At 53.4% G+C, this 20,256-nt stretch overlaps 1 protein-coding gene and 1 pseudogene across 1 annotated transcript; one reads left to right on the top strand and one right to left on the bottom strand.

Annotated features, from left to right (window-relative positions):
- Positions 1-3,611: 3,611 nt before the first annotated feature.
- On the top strand, positions 3,612-14,231 carry HEXDC (hexosaminidase (glycosyl hydrolase family 20, catalytic domain) containing). The gene is made up of 12 exons (XM_006886305.1): positions 3,612-3,695; positions 5,010-5,119; positions 7,588-7,675; positions 10,711-10,875; positions 11,953-12,136; positions 12,385-12,456; positions 12,733-12,928; positions 13,008-13,090; positions 13,340-13,418; positions 13,484-13,585; positions 13,663-13,752; positions 14,024-14,231. The coding sequence occupies exons 1-12, from the start codon at positions 3,612-3,614 to the stop codon at positions 14,229-14,231; spliced, it is 1,461 nt and encodes a 486-aa protein (XP_006886367.1).
- Positions 14,232-16,463: 2,232 nt separating this feature from the next.
- On the bottom strand, positions 16,464-19,699 carry LOC102845273 (annotated as a pseudogene).
- Positions 19,700-20,256: the final 557 nt, after the last annotated feature.

Genomic DNA, 20,256 nt, shown 5'->3' with positions numbered 1-20,256 from the left:
TTCAAGATCATCTGTGTCCGTGAAGACACACACATTGCCAAGCATTTCCTCAGCCTCAGCACAGGACTTCTCTGTGGAACATTTGTTCTCCCCTGTCTTTGGACAACACTGCTCTTACCATACACTTCTGCAGTTTGCCCCATCCTTGCACAGAATGGATTCATTGTTGTTGTTGTTGTTAGGTGCATGATGTCGAGTGGAGTGCGACCTATAACGACTCTGTGAACAACAGATTTGGACCCTGTTCTGTCCTGTGCCATCCTCACGCTTCCTGACCACTAGAGCCCATTGCAGCGGTCAGTGTCTATCTGCCTGGTTGAGGGTCTTCCTCTCTTTCACCCACCCTCTGCCTTTCGAAACAGCATATCCTTCTCCAAGGAATAACCTCTCCTAGCAACAGGCCCAAAGCATGTGAAGCGAAACTTTATTATCTTTGCCTCCAAGGCGCACTCTGGCGGCACTTTCTCTAAGACGTAACTGTTCATTCTTTTGGCAGTCCATGGGATATTCAGTACTCTTCTCCCAACACCTCAGCTCAAAGGTCTCAATTCGTCTGTCATCTTTATTTATTGTCAAGCTCTCAGATGCATACATAGCAAGTGATCAGAAAGAACATGAACTGAATCAGTCACACCTTAGTCCTCAAATTGACATCATTGCTCCTCAATAATTTGGAGAGGTCCCTAACGATAGACTTTTGCAAATGTCTCCTGATGTTCTGACAGCTGATACCAAGGGTGCTGATTGTGGATCCAAGTAAAATGAAGTTGTTGGCAGTTTCAGTCTCTTCTCCATCTATCAGTCCAGTGGTAAGAATATGTTTCCTTGACATTGAAACACAATCCATTTTGAAGGCTATATTGCTTGGCCTTCTACAACAAGTGCTTCAAGTCCTCCTCAGTTTTAGCAAGCAAGCTTGTATTATCTGCATAACACGTTATTGATGAGTCTTCCTCTAATTTTGTTGCCACATTCTTCATAGAGTCTAGCCACTCAAACAATTTGCTCAGCTTGTAGATTAAATAGGCGTGGAGAGAGAATACAACTCTGATGCTCTTTAAACCATATAGCATTCCCTTGCTCTGTTTGCACAACAGCTCTTGGTCTAGGTATAGTTTTCGCATGAGCACAACCAGGTGCTCTGGATTCCATTCAGTGTCAGCCACAGCTTGTTATAATCCACACAGTGAAACGCCTTTGCATAGTCAATAAAGCAAAAATGGACATTCTTCTGGTATTCCTTACTTTCAGCCAGGATCCATCTGACATCAGCAATGATACCCTGGTGCCACGGCCTCTTCTAAATCCTGCTTTAACTCTGTCAATTCCATATCTATGTACTGTTCTAGATATGTTGAAGGAGCATTAGCAGTATTTTGCTTGCATATGATAGTAATGATACTCTTTGATAGTTTTCACATTCTGTTGGATCCCCTCTCTTGGCAATGGGAACAGATGTGAATCTCTTCCAATCAGTTTGCCAACAGAGTCCCTCCAATTTTCTGGCGTAGATTGGTGAGTGCATCCAGGGCTGCACTTGTTAAGTGAAACAATTTCATTGGTATCCCCTTGATTCTGGAACCTTATTTTTTTGCCAGGGCCTTCAGTGCAGCTTCAGCTTCCTCTGCACATTCCATTACACTACTTGGCTTTGTCTTTTCGAGCTACCCTTTGAAGTCGTCTTTTCAGCTGTTTTGCTTTGGCATGTTTCCCCTTTGTTTTGGCTTCTTGATGCTGTAGTGCAATTTTCAGAATCTCTTCTGACAGCCGTTTATATTTTTTTCTTTCTCACCTCTAATTACCTTTTGCTCTCCTCATGGATGATATCCTTTATGTCATCCCATAACTGATTTGGTCTTCAGTCATTGGTGTTCAGTGCTTCAAACCTGTTCTTAAGATGAATTTGAAATGCAGGTGGATCAGATAAAAGATCATATTTCGATTCTTGTGGACTTGTTTTCATTTTCTTCAGGCTCATTTTGAACTTGCACATGAGTATTTGAGGGTCTGACCCACAGTCCACCCCGGCCTAGTTTTGACTGCTGATACTGAGTTTCTCCAGCGATTCCTTCCAAAGATACAGCCCGTCTGATTCCTACGCAGCCCATTAGGTGACGTCCTTATGTAAAGTCATTGTGTGTTTTTAAAAAGATATTTGCAATGAATAAATCATTGAAAAGACAAAATTTGATCATTCTGTTTCCAGCTTCATTTCCATCACCAAGTCCATACTTTCTGATTCCTTCTCATTGTTTTCAGTTTGTGCATTCCGGTCACCAGTGATCACGAACGCATCTTGATTGCGTGTTTGGTCAGTTTCAGATTACAAAATTTGGTACAGATTTTCAATTTTTTTCCTTTTTGGCTCTAAATGCAGGATCATATATTTGAATAATGGTTATATTAACAGGTCTTCCTTAAATGTGTATGGATGATAACCTATCACTCACAACATTGTACCTTAAGATGGAACTTGATACTGACTTTTTTACTGTGAAGGCAACACCATTCTTCTTATGTTTTTCATTCCCAGTATAGTGTACAATGTGATGATCTGATTCAAAGTGGCCAGGGGGAGCCCACCTCATATCACTAACCCCAACAGTGTCAATTCAGGTTGATTCAATCCCACGTTAAAAGAAGACTAGTGCACAAAGATTATTTTTTTTACCTTTCCTATTTAACCTGTCCTGCTTTTCTAATGACTAAGATAAAAATTCAGCTTTCATCTGAGTCTGTCTTTCCATTTGCTGTAGTGGTAAGAAGCTGAGCTGCAGTCCCAGAGACACAGTCTGAATCCAGCACCTGCTCCACAGGAGACGGGTAGGCAGTCTCCCTGTGTGGTTTATTCCTCTGAAAACCCACTGGAGGGTCAGCTGTGAGTGGGTTCCACCATCAACTCCGAGGCACTTGTGTATTCTTCAAATTATTGTTGTTTTATTTTAAATCCTCAACAGTTTTTTTCTGAGATCAGTTGTGTGTTCTCACCTCCTGAAGCCGGAGGCTGGATGGAGCTACGGAAGCACGTCAACATCAGGGCTCCGATTTTAGTAAAGCTGAGCTTCACAGTTCTGTCGCCGGGCCTGCTCAAGAGCTGAAGGGTGTGTCTGTTTTCACGGGCAGGACACGTCATTTCAGAGGGTTTACAACAGGCCGTGACTCTCAGCCTGGGCCTTGTGAGAGTAAAGCCGTCTATGCATAGCATTCCGTTTGAGGGGTAATCAGGTGACTCAGCACCCGCTTTCCTCAGTCGGTTCTGACTCGGGCCTCCATCGAGTTTCTGACGCTGGGAAGGCCTGTGTGAGAGGAGACTGTCCTTGTTTCTTCGTCGGAGCAGCTGGTGGATTTGAACCACGGACTTTTTAGTTAGCACAACACACAACATCCTGCACCACCAGAGCTTCTAGATGAAATGGTAGAGGTCCCTGTAACATACGTGTGGAGAGACGTCCTAGTTCATTGTCTTTTTAGTAAAGAGATCCTCCTAGTTAATGAAAGTGCAGGGGAGGCCGAAAGGAGAGGCTGCAGCCTGTGCGTAACGCTGCGTTTCTCCTCTAGGAAGGTGTGTCCACCCCCGGGTTCTGGAAGAGCTGTTTGCAGACCGCATGGAGATGGCTGGCCCCTCGCTCTTCAGGCTGCGGGTGGTCCACCTGGACCTCAAAGGTGCACCGCCAAGGGTCTCGTACCTCTCGGAGGTAAGACCCCTCCTTCCCCCAGAGCACATTTGTCTTAACTTCTGGAGCCGAGCGTGAACGGTGTTCAATGGAAGTACTTTGCCGTGGGAATCGATTTCTCAATTTCCCCAAATTTCTGCATAGAAACAGAGCAACGAGAAGAGAAAGGGGAAAGAAAGAGAGGAAGGAAGGAAGGAAGGCAGGCAGGCAGGCAGGCAAAACCTTTTCTACAAAACACAGTGCTGAGTGTGCCCTTGGGGCGGGGCCCTGGGGAGCAACTACTAGGCCCACGGTGGGGATCCAGAAAGATGCAGTGAGGGACCTGAGAGACCGCCTGGCCTCTGCTCCCCACACACAGCCCCGCTGAGGGAGGACGAGGTGTAGGCAGGGGCAGCCTCCCTGAGTGGGAAGGAATGTTCAGACGAGGACGGGCCTCCAGAGGCCACAGCTGTCGGTTAAGATCCTGTAGAGGTGGCTGCCGAGTATGGTGTTTTTACTACTTACTTCATGAAACAAAAGATCCTGTCAAGCTGACCCATCTCTGTCCAAAATACACAAACTTGTTCTTAGAAATATAAGACAATGAGTCACATTTTAAAAAGAGCAATGGGAAAGAATTGGTGTTAAGTCCCAAGGACATGGTGAGAGAAAGGATAATTCTCAAAATCCCAACCCAACAGGGACCATGCAGCCATTTCACTGTGAGATACAAGAAATAGGAAAATGCTAGAAGACCACTAGCACTCAAGAAACTGTCAAAGGTTTACACGCAGAGAAGAATAAAACAAGTCTTCATGGTTGCCAGAGATAGAAGGAGGGAAAAGACCTACGCAGCTAGAAGACACACTGACGGTGGTGCCGAGAATGGCAGCTCCCAGGGCAGCCGGGCAGGGCCTGTACAGTCCAGGCAGAGAACAGAGTGAGCCCAGAGCGAAGGGCATCTGCCTCCGGGTGACCGTGTGACCCACCACACACACCACCAGAGCTCTGGGCTGGTTTTGTTTTGACAGAAGGGGATGCCTGTGTATGAGAGTAAGTAAATCCAGAAGCCTGTGTCCACCAGTCTGACTTTGTAAACATAAAAGCCACAGGCACAAACAAGAAATGAGATGGTTGACCAGCAGGCAATGTTCAGGTGGCCAAGGAGGGTCCAGGGTGCCCTGTGTGCAGCAAAGAAGGCAGGAAAGAGCCAGAGCATTAACTGCCGGGGCGAAAGCTGCGCCCCTCCACTGTCTCAGCTCCGTCTCCTTAGGCCATGGAGGGAAAGGCCCCCACTCTGCATACGCACCCCTTGCGTCCGAGTGATCCCCACTTCATGACACTCATCTTCCCCAGGTCTTCCCTCTGCTCCGCACGCTGGGTGCAGACGCCCTCCTCATTGAGTATGAAGACATGTTTCCCTACGACGGCCACTTGAAGCTGCTCAGGGCCAAGCATGCGTACAGGTACGTCAGTGACGGACACCTTGTGAGAAGGCCGGTGTCCCGGTGTGCACGCGGGGCAGGCACCACCTGGCCATGTGCGTGGGCAGTGAGAGTTGAGGAGACATTTCTGTCTCACATCTGTTTTTCTTTTCAATAAAAGTGAAGTATGTTCCGTGCTGAACATTTAGACAGTTTCAAAAAGGAAAACGTGCCTCAGTGATGTTCCTCCCTTGAAGAAAAGCTGGGATTCTGATTTTAAGAGCCCCGTGCTGCTCTTCTCACCTGTAGACAAGAAGTGCGCAGGGACCACTTAGCCGGGGGAGGTCTGAGCCTGTGACCGCTTAGCTGTGGGGGAGGTCTGAGAGCGTGGGGACCGCGTCCACGGGGGAGGTCTAAGTGCGTGTGGCAGTGCCTCCATATGGCTACCACCCAGCTCTTCAGCTGGGAGGATGATAGAATCACTGGGGTGAAGGTGTGGTGGGGGCACCTGAGGGGTGGTGGGGGCACCTGAGATGGGATGGAGGCACCTGAGGTGGGGTGGGGGCACCTGCTGGTTTGGACATTGTCTCCATAGAAGTCAATAAGCAACAACACAAAAGAAAAATAGGCTAGGGTCGTAGGAGCTGGGGCACAGCAGGGAAATAATGCCCTGTGAGTGTGAGAAAATGTTACACTTTTTTTAGGAAACAGACTTTAAAGCCAGGATGAAATGCCACTTTTGGCTATGAAATTGGTGAAGTTTTTTGTTTTGTTTTAAAAAATCCAGTCCTCTGATCGTAAGACAGAACACGCACACTGGCCTCTGGTGGAAGTGTGATTCGGCCATTCCAGCAACATTTGGGCATCCGTGCTCTCAGGATTCTCACGCCGGCATGGTGATGGGGCGCTGGGAAGGACAAAGGACATGTAGGGACACTCAGAGAGGACCCGGGACAAGGACGTGTATAGACAGAGAGACAGAGAGGACCCAGGATAGTTTCTTGGTGAAGTGATTGACAGCTTTCACTTTATTTGTAGTGTTTCATTTTTCTCTGTACGATGGCTTTGTGCTTTTTTTTAAAAAAAAATGTAAAAAGTACTAGGGTCCCTTTGAAATTTGAGAAGGGTAATTCCACAGTAGAGTTTATACATTAAATAATGCATTTCTAGAACTGACCAGCTTAAGTGGTGCTTCAGACATTCAAACCAAAGCCATGGCCCCTCCTCCACCTGGAAGAGAGCTGTCCCCTGTCATGGAAGCAGACTGCCTGTCCATCCCAAGGAGAGGCTGGTGGTTTAAACACTTGACCTTTTGGTTACCAGCCAGTCTGTTTATCACTGCACCACCAGTGCCCCGACACCAACCCACAGCTGAGTTTTAAGTTGCACTAAATCCACAGATGACTCACCAGGGAGTGTGTGACGTCCTGTGCTCGCTGGCGCTGCCCTCTCCGGGGCAGGGTCTCAGGTCATATGAACTCAGGAGGGTGATGAGGGGTGCTGGATCAGTGCACTCTCCACGGCCTCTCCTGGCAGCTTCCCTACGTGTGAGGAAGACCACGTTGATGAATTCTCCTGTTCATGTGAATGCTTGTGTCCCCAGAAGTCATCAGGGGACCTAGAGCTCAGGTCTGTGGCACCTTTTCTTGCCCATAGAAGGGCCAACCACTTCCTGTGAAAGGCCAGGTCCTACACCAGCAGGCCGTGTGGTCATTGGCCTCTGTTGGCACTGCTGAGCACAAACCAGCCGTAGATGGCTCTAACCGAGGCAGGCCCAAATGCCAATGGACTTTAGAGGGAGAAGCCCCTTGTGTCTGTTCTGCTTGCTTTCAACCACATCCACACGTGGGAACACTCCCTGAGAGGTGCCAGAACACGTTGGAGGGAGCTGGAGATCCCCAAGATGGGCTGAGGATCCCCGAGGTGGCCCAGGGTCAGTGCTTCCGAGGTGGGCTGGAGTCTGCAGGCCAGCTGTGGGATCTGTGCAGAGCGGGCACCTCCAGCCTGCTGCCCGGTGGTTAGGACAGCGAGATACGAGCAGGCATTACTGGAGGCCCCAGGACGCAGCAGAGCACTGGTGCCTGGGGTGTGGCGTGGAGCCCTCCTTGAACCCTGCATGTCATGGCAGCCTGAGGGACCCAGGCTGGTCCCCTCTGTTATGACATCAGCTTCACAGTGACCCCCAGAGAGACAGCTGAAAGGCCGCGCTGCAGTCTTGACAGAGGGAGCTGCTGGCCACCCAAAGACCCCACTGCTGTGGTGGCTGGCACCCAGCAGCAGCCCTACAGGAGGGGGGGGCAGCCTCCTCTGTAACTCATGGCTTGAGAAGCCCAGTGAGGGCTCAGCTAGGCATCAGCTCTGACTCCGTGGCAGTGAGGCCTTGAAATGGAATCTTTACAGAAGCCTACAGCCTTGTCTTGCTCCCACACAAAAGGTGGAGGTTTCAAATCACTGACCTTTGTCTAGTAGCTGAGACCACTGCCCCAGCAGAGTTCCTTATTCTTCCCCAGCCCCTCAGAGATCAGAGAAATCCAGCACCTGGCCAGACAGAATGACCTAGAGGTGATCCCTTTAGTGCAGACCTTCGGGCACATGGAGGTAAGTGGGGACAAGGGGTCACCTGTGTGGGGATCACTGCAGTGTGGGAGCCACAGGGCTGATAGGCCTGCTGGACTCCTGGAGCAGCCAGACAGTAGAACAGAGGGAAAAATAAAGTGAGGGGAGGAACAGAGAGTGGGAGGAGGGAGAGAGTGGCTGAAGGAACAGACTGGGAGGAGGGACAGAGTGGGAGGAGGGACAGAGGGTGGGAGGAGGGACAGTGCGGGAGTAGGGACAGTGCGGGAGGAGGGACAGAGGGTGGATGGCCAGGCGGGGGTGTTCTGGTGGGACATGCGGGGCTGGAACGACCCCGAGTTCAGTCTCTTTTGGTTTCTCAGAGCATGGGTGTGAGGTGAGCCTGGGTGGCTCTGTTTTTGAGTCCCCGCATTATCTTTCTGGTGGTCACCACGTACCCTCAGGGTCTGAGTGTCTGTTTTTAGGGAGGGCTCTAGGAAGAGGCCATGCTGACCTTAAAGCACAGAGCCTGCCTGGCTTTGGCCCTGCCTGTGACATAGCCTGTTTCCCTAGCTCGTTGTCCCCGTCCAGCTGGCATGCGCAGAGGTGGCCATGGGACTGTAGCGTCAGAGCTGACTTAACTTTGGGGATCAGTCCCTCAGCCATGAGGGAGGCACCCTGCTGCTCTTCTGATTGAAAATCCTCTGCTGTGGCCTCTCGGAGCTCACAGACATGCTCACTGATAAACTGATGACAACATGAATAACAGTACTGCTCAGGCCATGACGGATGACAGGCCACATCGTGAGAGATGGAGAAAAAATTTAAACTGTTAACAACTTCATCTCACTGGGATCCACAATCAATACCCTTGGTACCAGCAGTCAGGAAATCAGGAGACTCATTGCACTGGGAAAGTCCGCAATCAGGAACCTCTCCAAATTACTGAGGTGCAATGATGTCAGTTTGAGGACTAAGGTGCATCTGATTCAGGCCTAGGAGAATTCATTCCTTTGAGCTGTGGTGTTGGAGAAAAGTGCTGAACATCCCATGGACTGCCAAAAGAATAAACAAGTATGTCTCGGAGGAGAGTGTAGCCACAGTGCCCCTTGGATCATCTTACGTAGTTCGGGCATGTTGCTAGGAGGAGCTATTCCTTGGAAAGATTGAGGGACTGTGAAGGAGAGGATGAATTGACACAGTGACTGCTGCCATGGGCTCTAGTGTGTCAGGATGTGTGAGGATGGCACAGGATAAGACAAGGTTCAGGTCTGCTGTCCATAGGGCTGCCATGTGTTGTACTGGACTCAACGGTACCTGACAATTTGGATCAGAACCAGGGTCAGTGAGGGGGGAGTCCCCCTCCTCCAGGGCAGGGAAGCCTCGCTTGTCTGGCCCCCCCAGCCTCCCTGGCCCCTTTGGGGCTGCCTTTCTTCTTGGCTGTGGAGGTGGCTCCTAGTCAGTTCAAGGTGTGGCACGGCCACTTGACAGCAGAGTGACCAATCTCATGGCATGCCACAGATATGTCATTTGCATAGGCTATTTACTAAACTCTGCAAAATGCAAACCAATCAGAATAGGATGGAGTCTGAAACCAGGCAAAAAAAAGGTCAAATATGTATGTTCACAACTTACCCCATAAGTTTTAGTCTGTTCTGGGCAAAAGTAACAAACCCTCAGCCCACCTGCAATCCCACAAGATCAGAGGGAGACTCATCAATAACCTGCAGTTTGCAGATAACACAACCTCATTTGCTGAAAGTGAGGAGGACCTGAAGCACTTGTTGCAGAAGGTCAGGGAACATAGTCCTTCAGGATGGATTGGATCGCAGTGTTAGGAAAACAAAGATTCTTACCACTGGACTGATAGGCAGTCTCAGGATGGATGGAGAGGAGTTTGAAATTGTCAACAGATTCATTTTACTTGGACCCACAATTAACACTCTTGGTACCAGTAGTCAGGAAATGAGAAGACATGTTGCATGGGAGAAATCTACATTTAGGGACCTCTGCAAATTATTGAGTAATGATGTCAGTTTGAAGACTAAGGTGCATCTTACTCAGGCCACAGTCTTTCTGATTACTCATTGTGCATCTGGAACTGGACATTGAGTAAGGCTAACAGGAAAAGAATTGACGCCTTTGAGCTGTGGTGTCATAGAAGGGTACTGGACATCCCAAGGACAGCCAGAACAAACAGGTAAGTCTTGGAATAGGTGCAGCTGGAGTGCTCTTTGGAGGCAAGAATGATGAGGCTTTGTCTCACATACTTTGGACATGTTCCTAGGAGGTGCTATTCCTTGAATAAGGACATAATGCTGGGAAGAGTAGAAAGTTAGCAAGGGAGAGGAAGACCCTTAACCAGGGGAACTGACACAGTGACTGCTGCAAAGGGCTCTTGTGTGTCAGGAAGTGAGGATGGCGCAAGATAGAATAGGGTTCAGATCTTTTGTTCGTAGGGACGCTGAGTTATACTCAATTTGGCGGCACCTAACAATAACATACTCCACCTATGCCTGGGTGGGAAACTGAGGGTTTAGGGGAATCTCAAGCTGCTTTTGTAAAATGCAGAGGTCACTTGGAGGAACTCACTTCACTGTGGGACTGGAAGGTACCATAAGGGTAGTGACAAGCCAGTCGGGAGCTGGGGCCAAGGGCATGTATTGGAGGGCCAGGAACACAGAGGTCAGACAAGCTGAACCTTGTCCCCCATGTGAAGGGGCAGAACCAGGGCCTAGACCTGCCCACCCAAGACAGACCAGTACTCAAAGGGGTGGCTTCTCCCTTGTCAGCTGTCACCGCTAGGGACAGATGAGTACCTGCGGGCTGTGCCCACAAGCCTAGCCCTCCTCGTGTCCTTGTGCTGACCAGACACAGGAACTCACAGGCCCAGGCCCGTCTCTGCACTGTTACCACTGGGGACACGGGTGCCTGAATGCCCAGGCCCGCCTCTGTCTTTATCTCATGTCTGTCTCTGTTCCTGCCTCCTGGTGTAACCCTTTTTCTCTGTATTTCCATCTCTGTGTGTCTGTCTCTATTTCTCTGTCTCTCTGTTGCTTCTGTCCCCGCTCTGCCCGCAGTTTGTGCTGAAGCACCCAGTGTTTGCGCACCTCAGAGAAGTGGCTCTCTTCCCCAACACACTGAACCCCCACAAGGCAGAGTCGCTGGCACTGGTAGGAGCCATGGTGGACCAAGTGATGGAGCTGCACGGTGAAGCCCGGAGGCTCCACATTGGCTGTGATGAGGTGCAGTCCCTCCCCTCGCCCCTTGGCCTCACTCCAGCATTACTCCATGCTGGGAGTCCACTCGCCCCTCTGGAGCCTGAAGACAGGTTTGCCCAGGAGATGGTGTTCCGTGAGGCTCCCAAGTTCAAGTTCCTTCTGACCAGAGCTTAGAAAGAGGGCCTGGGCTCAGGCTTCCTAGGTGGGCTCTAGGGTAAGCAGACCCCAAGGGTCTTGTGTGCCAAATGAAACCCCCAGGACAGCAAACAGAGCCCAACCCCTACCCAAGGACAGCAGACAGGCCCCATGATACCACCCCACCCCCCCAAACAGAGGACAGCAAACAGGCCCCATCCCTCCCCTGGGGACAGCAGACAGAGGCCTCCGGGACAGGCCCCAACCCCTACCCTGGGAGAGCAGACAGGACCCCAGGGCAGGCCTCCCACCCCCAGCCCAGGACAGCAGACAGAGGCCCCCGGGACATGCCCCCCCCCCACCCTGGGACAGCAGACAAGATTAGTGATGTCAGATTCCGAGTCCTGGAACTCGGAATTGGCAGTTTGAGGTGTGAGGGTTAGAGGAAGTGCCTTTCGGCCCGGAGCACTGACTGGGACATCTCTTGACTGTCCTGGGCACCATGTGTGCATGTGTCATGCGTCGTAGGCATTCCTCCTGGGCTCCTCCACTCAGCACCATGTCTTCACGGTGCTCTCTCATGCTGGCTGCGTCAGGCTGCTGCTCCTGGCTGGGCTGCACACATTCTGAAGTCACAGTCGTGGTTTGGCTATTGTGACTAGTGCTGCTGTGACCCTGGATTCCCAGTTTAGGTCTGCGTGGTCCTGCCCCTTCCCCAAGCTTTGCCAGTAGTGATCCTACCAAGAGCCCATGGGGACAGTGCTCCGGGACTCAGGGCCCCGTAAGGACGGTGCTCCGGGACTCGGGGCCCAGCAGGGACAGTGCTCCGGGACGCAGGGCCCAGTGGGGACGGTACTCCGGGACGCAGGACCCAGTGGGGACGGTGCTCCTACCCAGAGCCCAGCGGGAATGGTGCTGCAGGACATGGGGCCCAGCGGGGACGGTGCCCTGTGGCTCCTCCTCCAGGTCTACTTTCTTGGCGAAGGGGAGACCTCTCGGCTGTGGCTGAGCCAGGAGTCGAACACCAAAGCTAAGCTGTGTCTGTCCCATGTGAGGGCCGTGGCCAGTCATGTGCTTGCCCGACACCCCACCCTCAGGCTGCTGGTATGGGATGACATGCTGCGTGACATGCCAGAAGATCTTCTCCAAGGTGAGAACCCCACCCCCCAAAGAGGCTGCCCCTGGGACTCACATCAGGGACCCCCGCCTGGCCCCCACCCCAAGGCCGTGAGCCCCACAACCAGCAGTATCCCACTGTCTGCTCCAGGACCCATCACTGCAGGGAGCCCCCTTTCTGAGTCGGGGTAGATTCTGGAGTGGGATGGTGGTGTTGGGACGGGTCCATGGGGGGTAGTGCGGTCCCTGCTGTATGGGAACGTGGTCCCCATGTCCTTGCAGAGTCGGGCGTGCCGGAGCTGGTGGAGCCAGTGCTCTGGGACTACGGAGCTGACGTGGATATCCATGGCAAGGGTCAGTACCTCGGATCCACAGGTGAAGGGCACTCCCAGGGCAGGCTGACCAGATGCGCTCAGGGGCAGGGTCCTCAGCGTCCCTTCTCCTGCCTGAGAACCCTGGCCATGTCCAGCTGCTCCTCCCTTGAGTACGCCTGCAGCCAGCCTCACGGTGCGGGCCTCCCTTCAGATGGATCCCTCTGCAGGCCCCACATTGCAGGTCTAGTCCTGGGACTGTTTGTGGGGCCTGTGACAGTGCCCTGAGCGGGGCTGACCCTCTGCTTTGTCCCCTCAGTGGCCCTCATGGAGAAATTCCAGAAGTGTGGCTTTACCCGGCTGTGGGCAGCCAGTGCCTTCAAGGGAGCCACAGGCCCACAGCAGGCACTCACGCCCATCCAGCACCACCTGCACAACCACCTGCAGTGGATGCAGGCCGCGCAGGCCGGGCCAGCAGGGGCGCTGCAGGGCATCGTGCTGACCGGCTGGCAGAGGTGCAGATCCACCCCGGGCCAGTGAGGGGCCTGGGCGGGGAAGCCTTACCCTGCAGCTGAGTCCTCTCTCTGGGCCCAGGTACGATCACTTCGCGGTCCTGTGTGAGCTGCTGCCTGTGGGGATCCCCTCGCTGGCCATCTGTCTGCAGTCAGTACAGCAAGGTATGACACCCCCCCACACGCCACACTCCCAGAAGCCCCCACACTCGGCCAGGCTTGAGGCCATGAGGAGCAGGATTAGCAGGGCAGTACACGTTCTCAGGGCCTTGCGGGGCCATCGTCCACCTGTCCCGTGTCCACTAGGTAGGGTCCACTGTGTGGTGTGGGGCCCCTGAGCAGCACTTCCGTGACAGCATGAAGTCAGAGGCCCCCAGGCAGGCTGCACACGTGCTGACCCCGTGTCCACTGCAGGAGGTTTCACCGAGGCGGCCAAAGACGAGGTGGAGAGCTGTCTTGGAGTGGCGAGCCTGGACGTAACAGACTTCTCGAGGTAGGGCTGAGCCTCCTGAGCCCGTCTCCTCACCAGCACCCCCGAGCTCACCCCTCTCTCTGCAGGGAGGGCACCGGCTCCTTCCCGGGCAGCGATGTCCTTGCCCTCGTCACGCAAGTCAGCGTCCACCTGCGGAGCTCTGTGGAGGGCCTACTGGATGGGAACAGGTGAGGTGCCCTCGACCCTGCAGACACAGCAGGTCACCGTGCTCCCCTCCCTTCTGCCCACCTGCGTGTTCCGCCAGGTATGTGGCCGGCTGGTTCAGCCCCTACCACCGCAGGCAGAAGGTCATCCATCCTGTCATGCTGCAGTACATCCAGCCCGAGGCACTCAGGTACCCACGCCCAGGACCCCTCCTCGGCTGCTCCCGCGGCTGCCAGAGCCACCCTCCTGCTTCTGCCCTAGCCCCTAGTTCCTGCCTCACCCCCACCTAGTTCTACCCCATATCCACGTGGATCCCCAGGCCTGCCCCACTCCTGCCTGGTTTCCCTGTCTGACTCCCCATTCTCCCAGGTTCTGCCCCATCCCTGTCTGGGTCCCCCATCTGCCCTGTCCCTGCTGAGCTGCACACCAGGACCCCAGAGCTCACTGGCCGTATGCCTCAGCCTCCTAGCCCACTGGGGTGTCCTGGTGCTGGAACTGGAGACTGCCATGAAGCGTATTTTCTACCCGGATGCTGTGGAGGAGTGGCTGGAGGAGAACGTGCAGCCTAGCCTGCGGCGACTGAAGAGCCTTGTGCAGGACCTGAGAGAGGCCGCTGGGCAACCTGAGGATGGAGCAGGGCCTTGTGGACATGTGCAAGAAGGGTCCTGAGGACACAAGGGAACCCTGGAAGCAGGCAGGGACCTCCCACACCTGGCTGACCTGGGAACACGGAGCCACGTGGCTGAAGCAGACCTGCCTTACCCACGTCCAGCTGTGTCCGGTGCCCAGTGGAACTGCTGGATCAGGATGGCCAGCGACAGCACTGGCTGCCCTGGGAGCCAGCACAGGAGTCTTCGTCGTGTGCCATCAAGCTGACGACAGATCACAGCGACGCTATTAGGACAGTGGTCTGGACCTTGTGTTATCCTGTGCCAGCCTCACCATCTCTAACACACCTGCTCCCGTTGCCCCGGCACCGTGGCAGTCCATCTCATCCAGGGTCTTCCTCTCCTGTGCTGACCTACCCAAGAATTATGTCCTCCCTGGTCCCTTCTGACAGCATGCCCAAAACATGTGAGAGTTTCAAAATCACTGCTCCAAGGAGCAACCTGGTTTCACCCTCTCCAGAACAGACCTGTCTCTTGGTGGTCCATGGTATGTATGATACTCCTTTCAAGCACAACTCAAGGGCATCAATCCTTCTGTTATCCTAAGTCGTTCTCCAGCTCTCTGATACATAGCAAGCAAGTGAGAAGACTATGGCTTTGGTCAATTTCAGACCGCAAAATTTGGTAAAAATTCCTAATTTCCTCCTCTTTGGCACTAGAAGTAGGAGCATATACTTGAATAATAGTCGTGTTAATGGGTCTTCCCTGTACGTGTATGGATATTAGCCTATCACTCCCAACATTGTATTTCAGGACAGAACCTGAAGTTGACTCTTTGACTATGAATGCAACACTGTTCTTCTGTTTTTCATTCCCTGCATAGTATGCCACAATAGCTAATTCAAAATGACCATAGCAGGTCCATCACTTCTCACCAATGCCTAGTATGTCGATAGTCACACATTCCATTTCATTCTTAATGATAGCCAATTTCCCAACATTAAAGCCATGAACATTTCATGTACCAATTGCTAACTGATTTTCCTCATTTCAACTGACTTCTAGGCTCTACCACTATACTACTGTGTCCTGTGTTTAGTGTTCATAGGTTTTCAAAAGCCTTTTATTTAGAAGTAGACTGCCTATCCTGCTTCCATCTGGGAGCTCCACCAAAACCATGTTCTAATTGGTGCTGCTGAAGTGCTCTTTGGAGGCAAGAATGATGAGGCTTCGCCTAACATACTTTGGAAGAAGTGCTATTCCTTGGGAGTGAGCCATGACACTGGGAAGGGTGGAGGGTTGGCGAAGGAGAGGAAGACCCTCAACCAAGTGACTGACGGATGACTGCTGCAGGGGGCTCTTGTGTGTCAGGAAGTGTGAGGATGGCGCAGGACAGGACTGGTTTCAGATCATTATGAGTCGTACTTGACTCGATGGCACCTAACAACATGACTTTGGTCAGGCACACCTTAGTCTCTAGACTGACATTGTTGCTCCTTAGCACTCTGGAGGGGTCCCCGAGCAACTCATCTTTTTCTGACTACTGGTACCAAGGGTATTGACTGTGGCTCTGAGCAGGATGAAACTGCAAACCACCACCTCAATCTTTTCCCCATCTGTCAGGACTCTTTTAAAAGTTGAACAACAAATTTTAATCTTGAATCTTTTACCCAGTCTTCAATTTATTAATATGAAAAGGCTTGATAAATTGCAGTTTTCTCATTATCGTATCACTGTGTAACAAGCCCTTGTTACAAGGTCTGGATCTTTGATTTTTTTCCTGTTTGCTATCCTTTATTAAAGGGTCCCATACCACCATGAGACTCCAGCCAAACCAGACAGGTCCCCCAATACAGCAGGAGGCTTGGAAGGGGAGGGGAATAACTTAGGATCCCACCACATCTCCTTGGAAACAGAAACCCACCACAGACAGACGGACAGACAGACTGGGGTGGGAGAGGAGAACTTGCTTCACTCTTGACTCTCCTCCCCTTGCCCCTACTTGAAAAGAAAGTCAAACACTGGCTATGCAGCCCCCCCAGCCTACCCATAGCAGCATTTGTGGGACACCACCACTACCCCCTACAAGGGGTGGCCCCAAGGGAGCTTCTTATCTCTCGTCCTTCACTTTGGTTTGCTCCTGGCATCTCCGGCCCTCTTCCCTCCTTCGCCCTCCAGCCGAATCACCCACTCTTCTATCACCTACTCAGACCTTCTATCTTCCAGACCTCCCTGCCCCAGGGCTTCTGGGGAAGCAGCGTCTCAGGCCAGACCCTCTACCCAGAACATGGGCTCACACAGCCGCCCCACTCTCCTTGAGGTCAGGGGCTGAGCGCTGCCATCTCGTCTGTGGGGGAGTAGTGTATGGGGGGTAACGGGGCCCTGGGGGCCTTTGGGATGGGTATAGTTGGGGCTGCTGGGGATAATAGTTGTGCTTTTTGGGCTGTAAGTGCTGGGGTTCAGGCTGTGTGGAAGCCCCTCCGTGGGGTTGGCCCCCTCCATCCAGGGAGTCCCTGCGGGGGCGGTGGGACCTTCGAGGACTTGGGGGCCTGTGAGGAGGGGTGGCTGGAGGAGGCGTGATCTCCTCTGGGGGTGGCAGAGGTGCTGGTGTCTCACTGCCTGCCATCCCTGCCCAGGACTCCTGGTGCTGGGGGTTGCTCTTGAAGGGGAAGCGCAGTTTGCAATCATGTGGGGGCACAAAGCGGGCGGGGGGGCCTGCGCAGTCCCCCACCATGCCCCCCAGAGCCCTGCAGTCCCTGCAGCCGTAGCTGCTCCTGCTTGAGCCAACGAAGGCGGCCACGACGGAAGGCAGGTTCCTCCTCCATCAAGCAAGACACCCGCTCCCAGCTGGACAGGGAGGCGAGCTGGGCTGGGCTGAGGGCACACGGTCACTGGACACTGCCTCTTCCAGGGCCTCAGACCCCTCAGGAGCAGCCCAGGCGGCTACACCTGATTCTCCATCCTCATTGTCATGATCCTGGGCCAGGGGGATAACCCTCTCCACGCGGAGCATGCGGTCTCGCAGGGCTTGCAGCTCTCCATCTTTGCAGTTCTGCAGCTTCACCTCTTGCAGAATCCCCGTGAGCTTGTCAATGTGAGCCCGGAGGTCTTCCACTTCCACTCCTCGGGCTCCTTCTTCACTGCCACCACAGCTGCCTTCCTCCTCACCCACCGTGTCCCAGGCATCTCCGGGCGCAGGTGCGGCACAATTCTCGCATCTTGAGGGCAGCAAGGGCCTCAATCTTGGCTCGTCCATGCCGGAAGTCAGCCAGGGCCACCTCGTAACAGATCTCCTTCACTGCCTGCATCTTCAGGTCTGCCATGGTGGCCCAGCGAGGGTCTTTGCCCTGCAGCTGCCACCACTGGGGGATCTGGTAAACTCTGCGAGGGGCCCTGCGCTTGCCACTGCTGGGCAGACCACAGCACTTGACAATGGTCTGGACCGTGGTGGGAGGCAGCTGCTCTCTCGAGATGAGCCGCCAGCTCTCCTCACAGGAACGCTTGTCAGAGTCATTCCCGCTGTCTGAATCTGCATACAAGCACCGCCGCTCCAGCAGATCAGCTTCTTCCTTCTCTTTCGGGTACTGATTCTCTAAATCCTGCAGTCTCTTCTCCATCTCCAACTTGATATCAATGCCTTGCTGCTCCAGCAACTCCTGCTGCGCTAAGTTCCAGTCAACAGGCTCAGACGGTGGTCCTGGGGGTGGTGGCACCCCCGTCCCCTCTCCAGCCGCGCTTGTTCTGGGTGATTGAAGCAGAAAACATGGTTTTTACCCATCACAATCCTATTTCCTGATTTCAGAATGAGGGGCTCAGTCACCAGCTTTCCATTGACATACGTCTCAGCTCCTTCACATGGCTCCAGTGCGACCACCACTTCTCCATCCCCGGAACAGACAATGTTGCTCCCGAATGAACTGCCCAGTTAGTTTGATGTCCACATCCCCCTGGCCAACCCTGGTGACGCCATCTTTGCTGTGGTAAAGCAGGCATTCTGACATCAGTGGATCTTCACTCAGGTTCACTAGGTGGGGAGTCTTTGGAGAGAAGACGCCCACGGTTCCACCATCCTCCCGCACGGCCACTCCCATTTCAGCCAGCAAGGCTTCTCTCTCCACCCTCAGGGCTTCTGTCTTGCGTAGCTTCTCTTCCCAGGTCTCGTTCAGCTCAGCTATAATCTTCTCTGTTTCCTGCAACCTCTCCATGGCCTCCTCGGGCCCTATCTGGGGCTCATCATTGGGGGCGAACTTTGGCTCCAGCTCTCCATTGTGTGCAGGGGGAGATATGGGTGAAGACGAAGCAGGGGGAGTTGACACCGGTGGCAGAGCACCTCCAGGACTCCCCTCTGCCACCTTCAAGCCTCCCAGGGCTGAGGCTGAGAGTCCCTGAGCCATCAGCAGTTCCCGCAGCCGGGCCACCTCTTCCTGCAGCTCTCGGATCAGCCTGGCATTTGGGTCTTCATTGATGATGGCATTGCAGCGGATCTGCTTGGTGCGGTCGGCATACCTGAGGGTACTTAGAGTCTCCTCATAGTTGATGTCAGCAGGGCTCAGGGCTGCGATCATTGTTGTCCGTGAATTCCCACCCAAATTCTCCTTGAGTAACCAGGTGAGCACAGAGTCCCTGTAAGGGATAAAATCCGACTTCCGCTTCTTTGATTGCATATCCGCAAGGGCTGAGATCACCTTCCCTAGAGTGGTCAAGGACCTATTGATGTTAGCACCTTCCTTCAGGCGCATGTCCCGAGCCCCCGAGGAGTCGGCCCGCTCACTCCCAGCAAGGCCCACCAAGCTGATCTTACTAACCTTCTCAGAGTCCAGGCCAGTGAGCTGGTCGTGGCAGCGCTGAGTGAAGACAATGGTGAAGACAGCATGGGAACAGCTGCTGGTCTCATTCATATTATTGGCAGCCAGTCCGTGCCTTATTACCACAGTCCATGAGGTCAGCAATATCTTCATAGGAAGTCACAGCCAACTTAGACAAGTCCTGCACATAGGGGCCCAAGATAGGGTGCTCGCGGACCCGCAGAGAGCCTTGACTCTTGGGATTCAAAAGGTCTCATACTCGTTCACAGTAGATCTCCGTATAGCTCACCTCCACAGAATAGAAGAGCTCGGCACTCTGGTTCCTACTAACACGGGAGAAGAGATCCTCACAGAACTGAGGCACGATGCCTTGCTGCCCAGGTTCCTGTCGCCCCATCATGGTACAGGATTTTCCAGTTCCAGTCTGCCCATGAGCAAAGATGCATACATTGTAGCCTTCAAAGGCATGCAGCAGCATCTCTTCTCCAATGTCTCAATACACCTGCTGCTGAGATGCAAATTGGGGGTCCTCAGCCAAGGTATGTGACCAGTAGGAATAGTCGGAGGTGAAGTTTTTGGGGGCATCCTTGCTCTGTTTGGGATTGAAGATGGAGGTGGTGTTGCCCTGCATGCTGACCACACACTTGGCATCTCGGCTGATCTCACGGGTGTTGAAGGGTCGAACCCTCACAGCCACTTTCACTGAGGCACCAGCCATGGTTCCAGATACTCTCCCCTCAACTGGTGTCCTGCCCCAGATCAGGGGGGCTGTATCAGTTCTGGCTGCTATCAGCCCTTGTAAGGGGAGCCCCATCCTACACTTTGGGCCTGGCCACGTGAGCTGGGGCTGTGGAGAAAGCCCTCGGTGCAGCAGGGCTCCCAGAGCAGTTTGGCAGAATGCAAAGGGACAAACTTTCCAGTCAGTGTGAGACGCGAAGTAGGCAAGCGCAGAGCAAACTGAAGGCTGCCCCGGGCCCTTGGCCGGTCCCTGGGCAGCAGGCATTGGACTCGCACCCCGGGGCGGCGGCAGCAGCAGCGGGCGCGTGCGGCCAGCGCCCGCCCGGGCAGCGCGAGCTGGGGCGGCAGCGAGGGGCGGGGGCCCGCGATCTCTGACTTCTCGATGTTGAGATGCAATCCTTGATCTGTAGCAAGTGCCTCAAGTTTCAGTAAGGTCATCTGCATAAACAGGCTGTCATGGATGAGTCTTCCTCTGCCCTCAGGATCAGAGGAACACTCACTGATAGTCTGTATTCTTTATGAAGTCTGGCCTCTCACAGGATG

This window comes from Elephantulus edwardii, unplaced genomic scaffold (assembly GCF_000299155.1).
Source record: "Elephantulus edwardii isolate Elephantulus edwardi_28Jun2011 unplaced genomic scaffold, EleEdw1.0 scaffold00048, whole genome shotgun sequence".
NCBI classification, from domain to species: Eukaryota; Metazoa; Chordata; class Mammalia; order Macroscelidea; family Macroscelididae; genus Elephantulus; species Elephantulus edwardii.
This window is presented reverse-complemented; position numbering and strand designations above follow the sequence as displayed.

Coding starts and splice junctions, on each gene's coding strand:
- HEXDC (XM_006886305.1), top strand. CDS start 3,612: ATGGCTGGCCCCTCGCTCTTCAGGCTGCGGGTGGTCCACCTGGACCTC. Junction 10,876..11,952: donor TCCACATTGGCTGTGATGAG/GTGCAGTCCCTC, acceptor CTCCTCCTCCAG/GTCTACTTTCTTGGCGAAGG. Junction 13,091..13,339: donor TCTGCAGTCAGTACAGCAAG/GTATGACACCCC, acceptor TGTCCACTGCAG/GAGGTTTCACCGAGGCGGCC.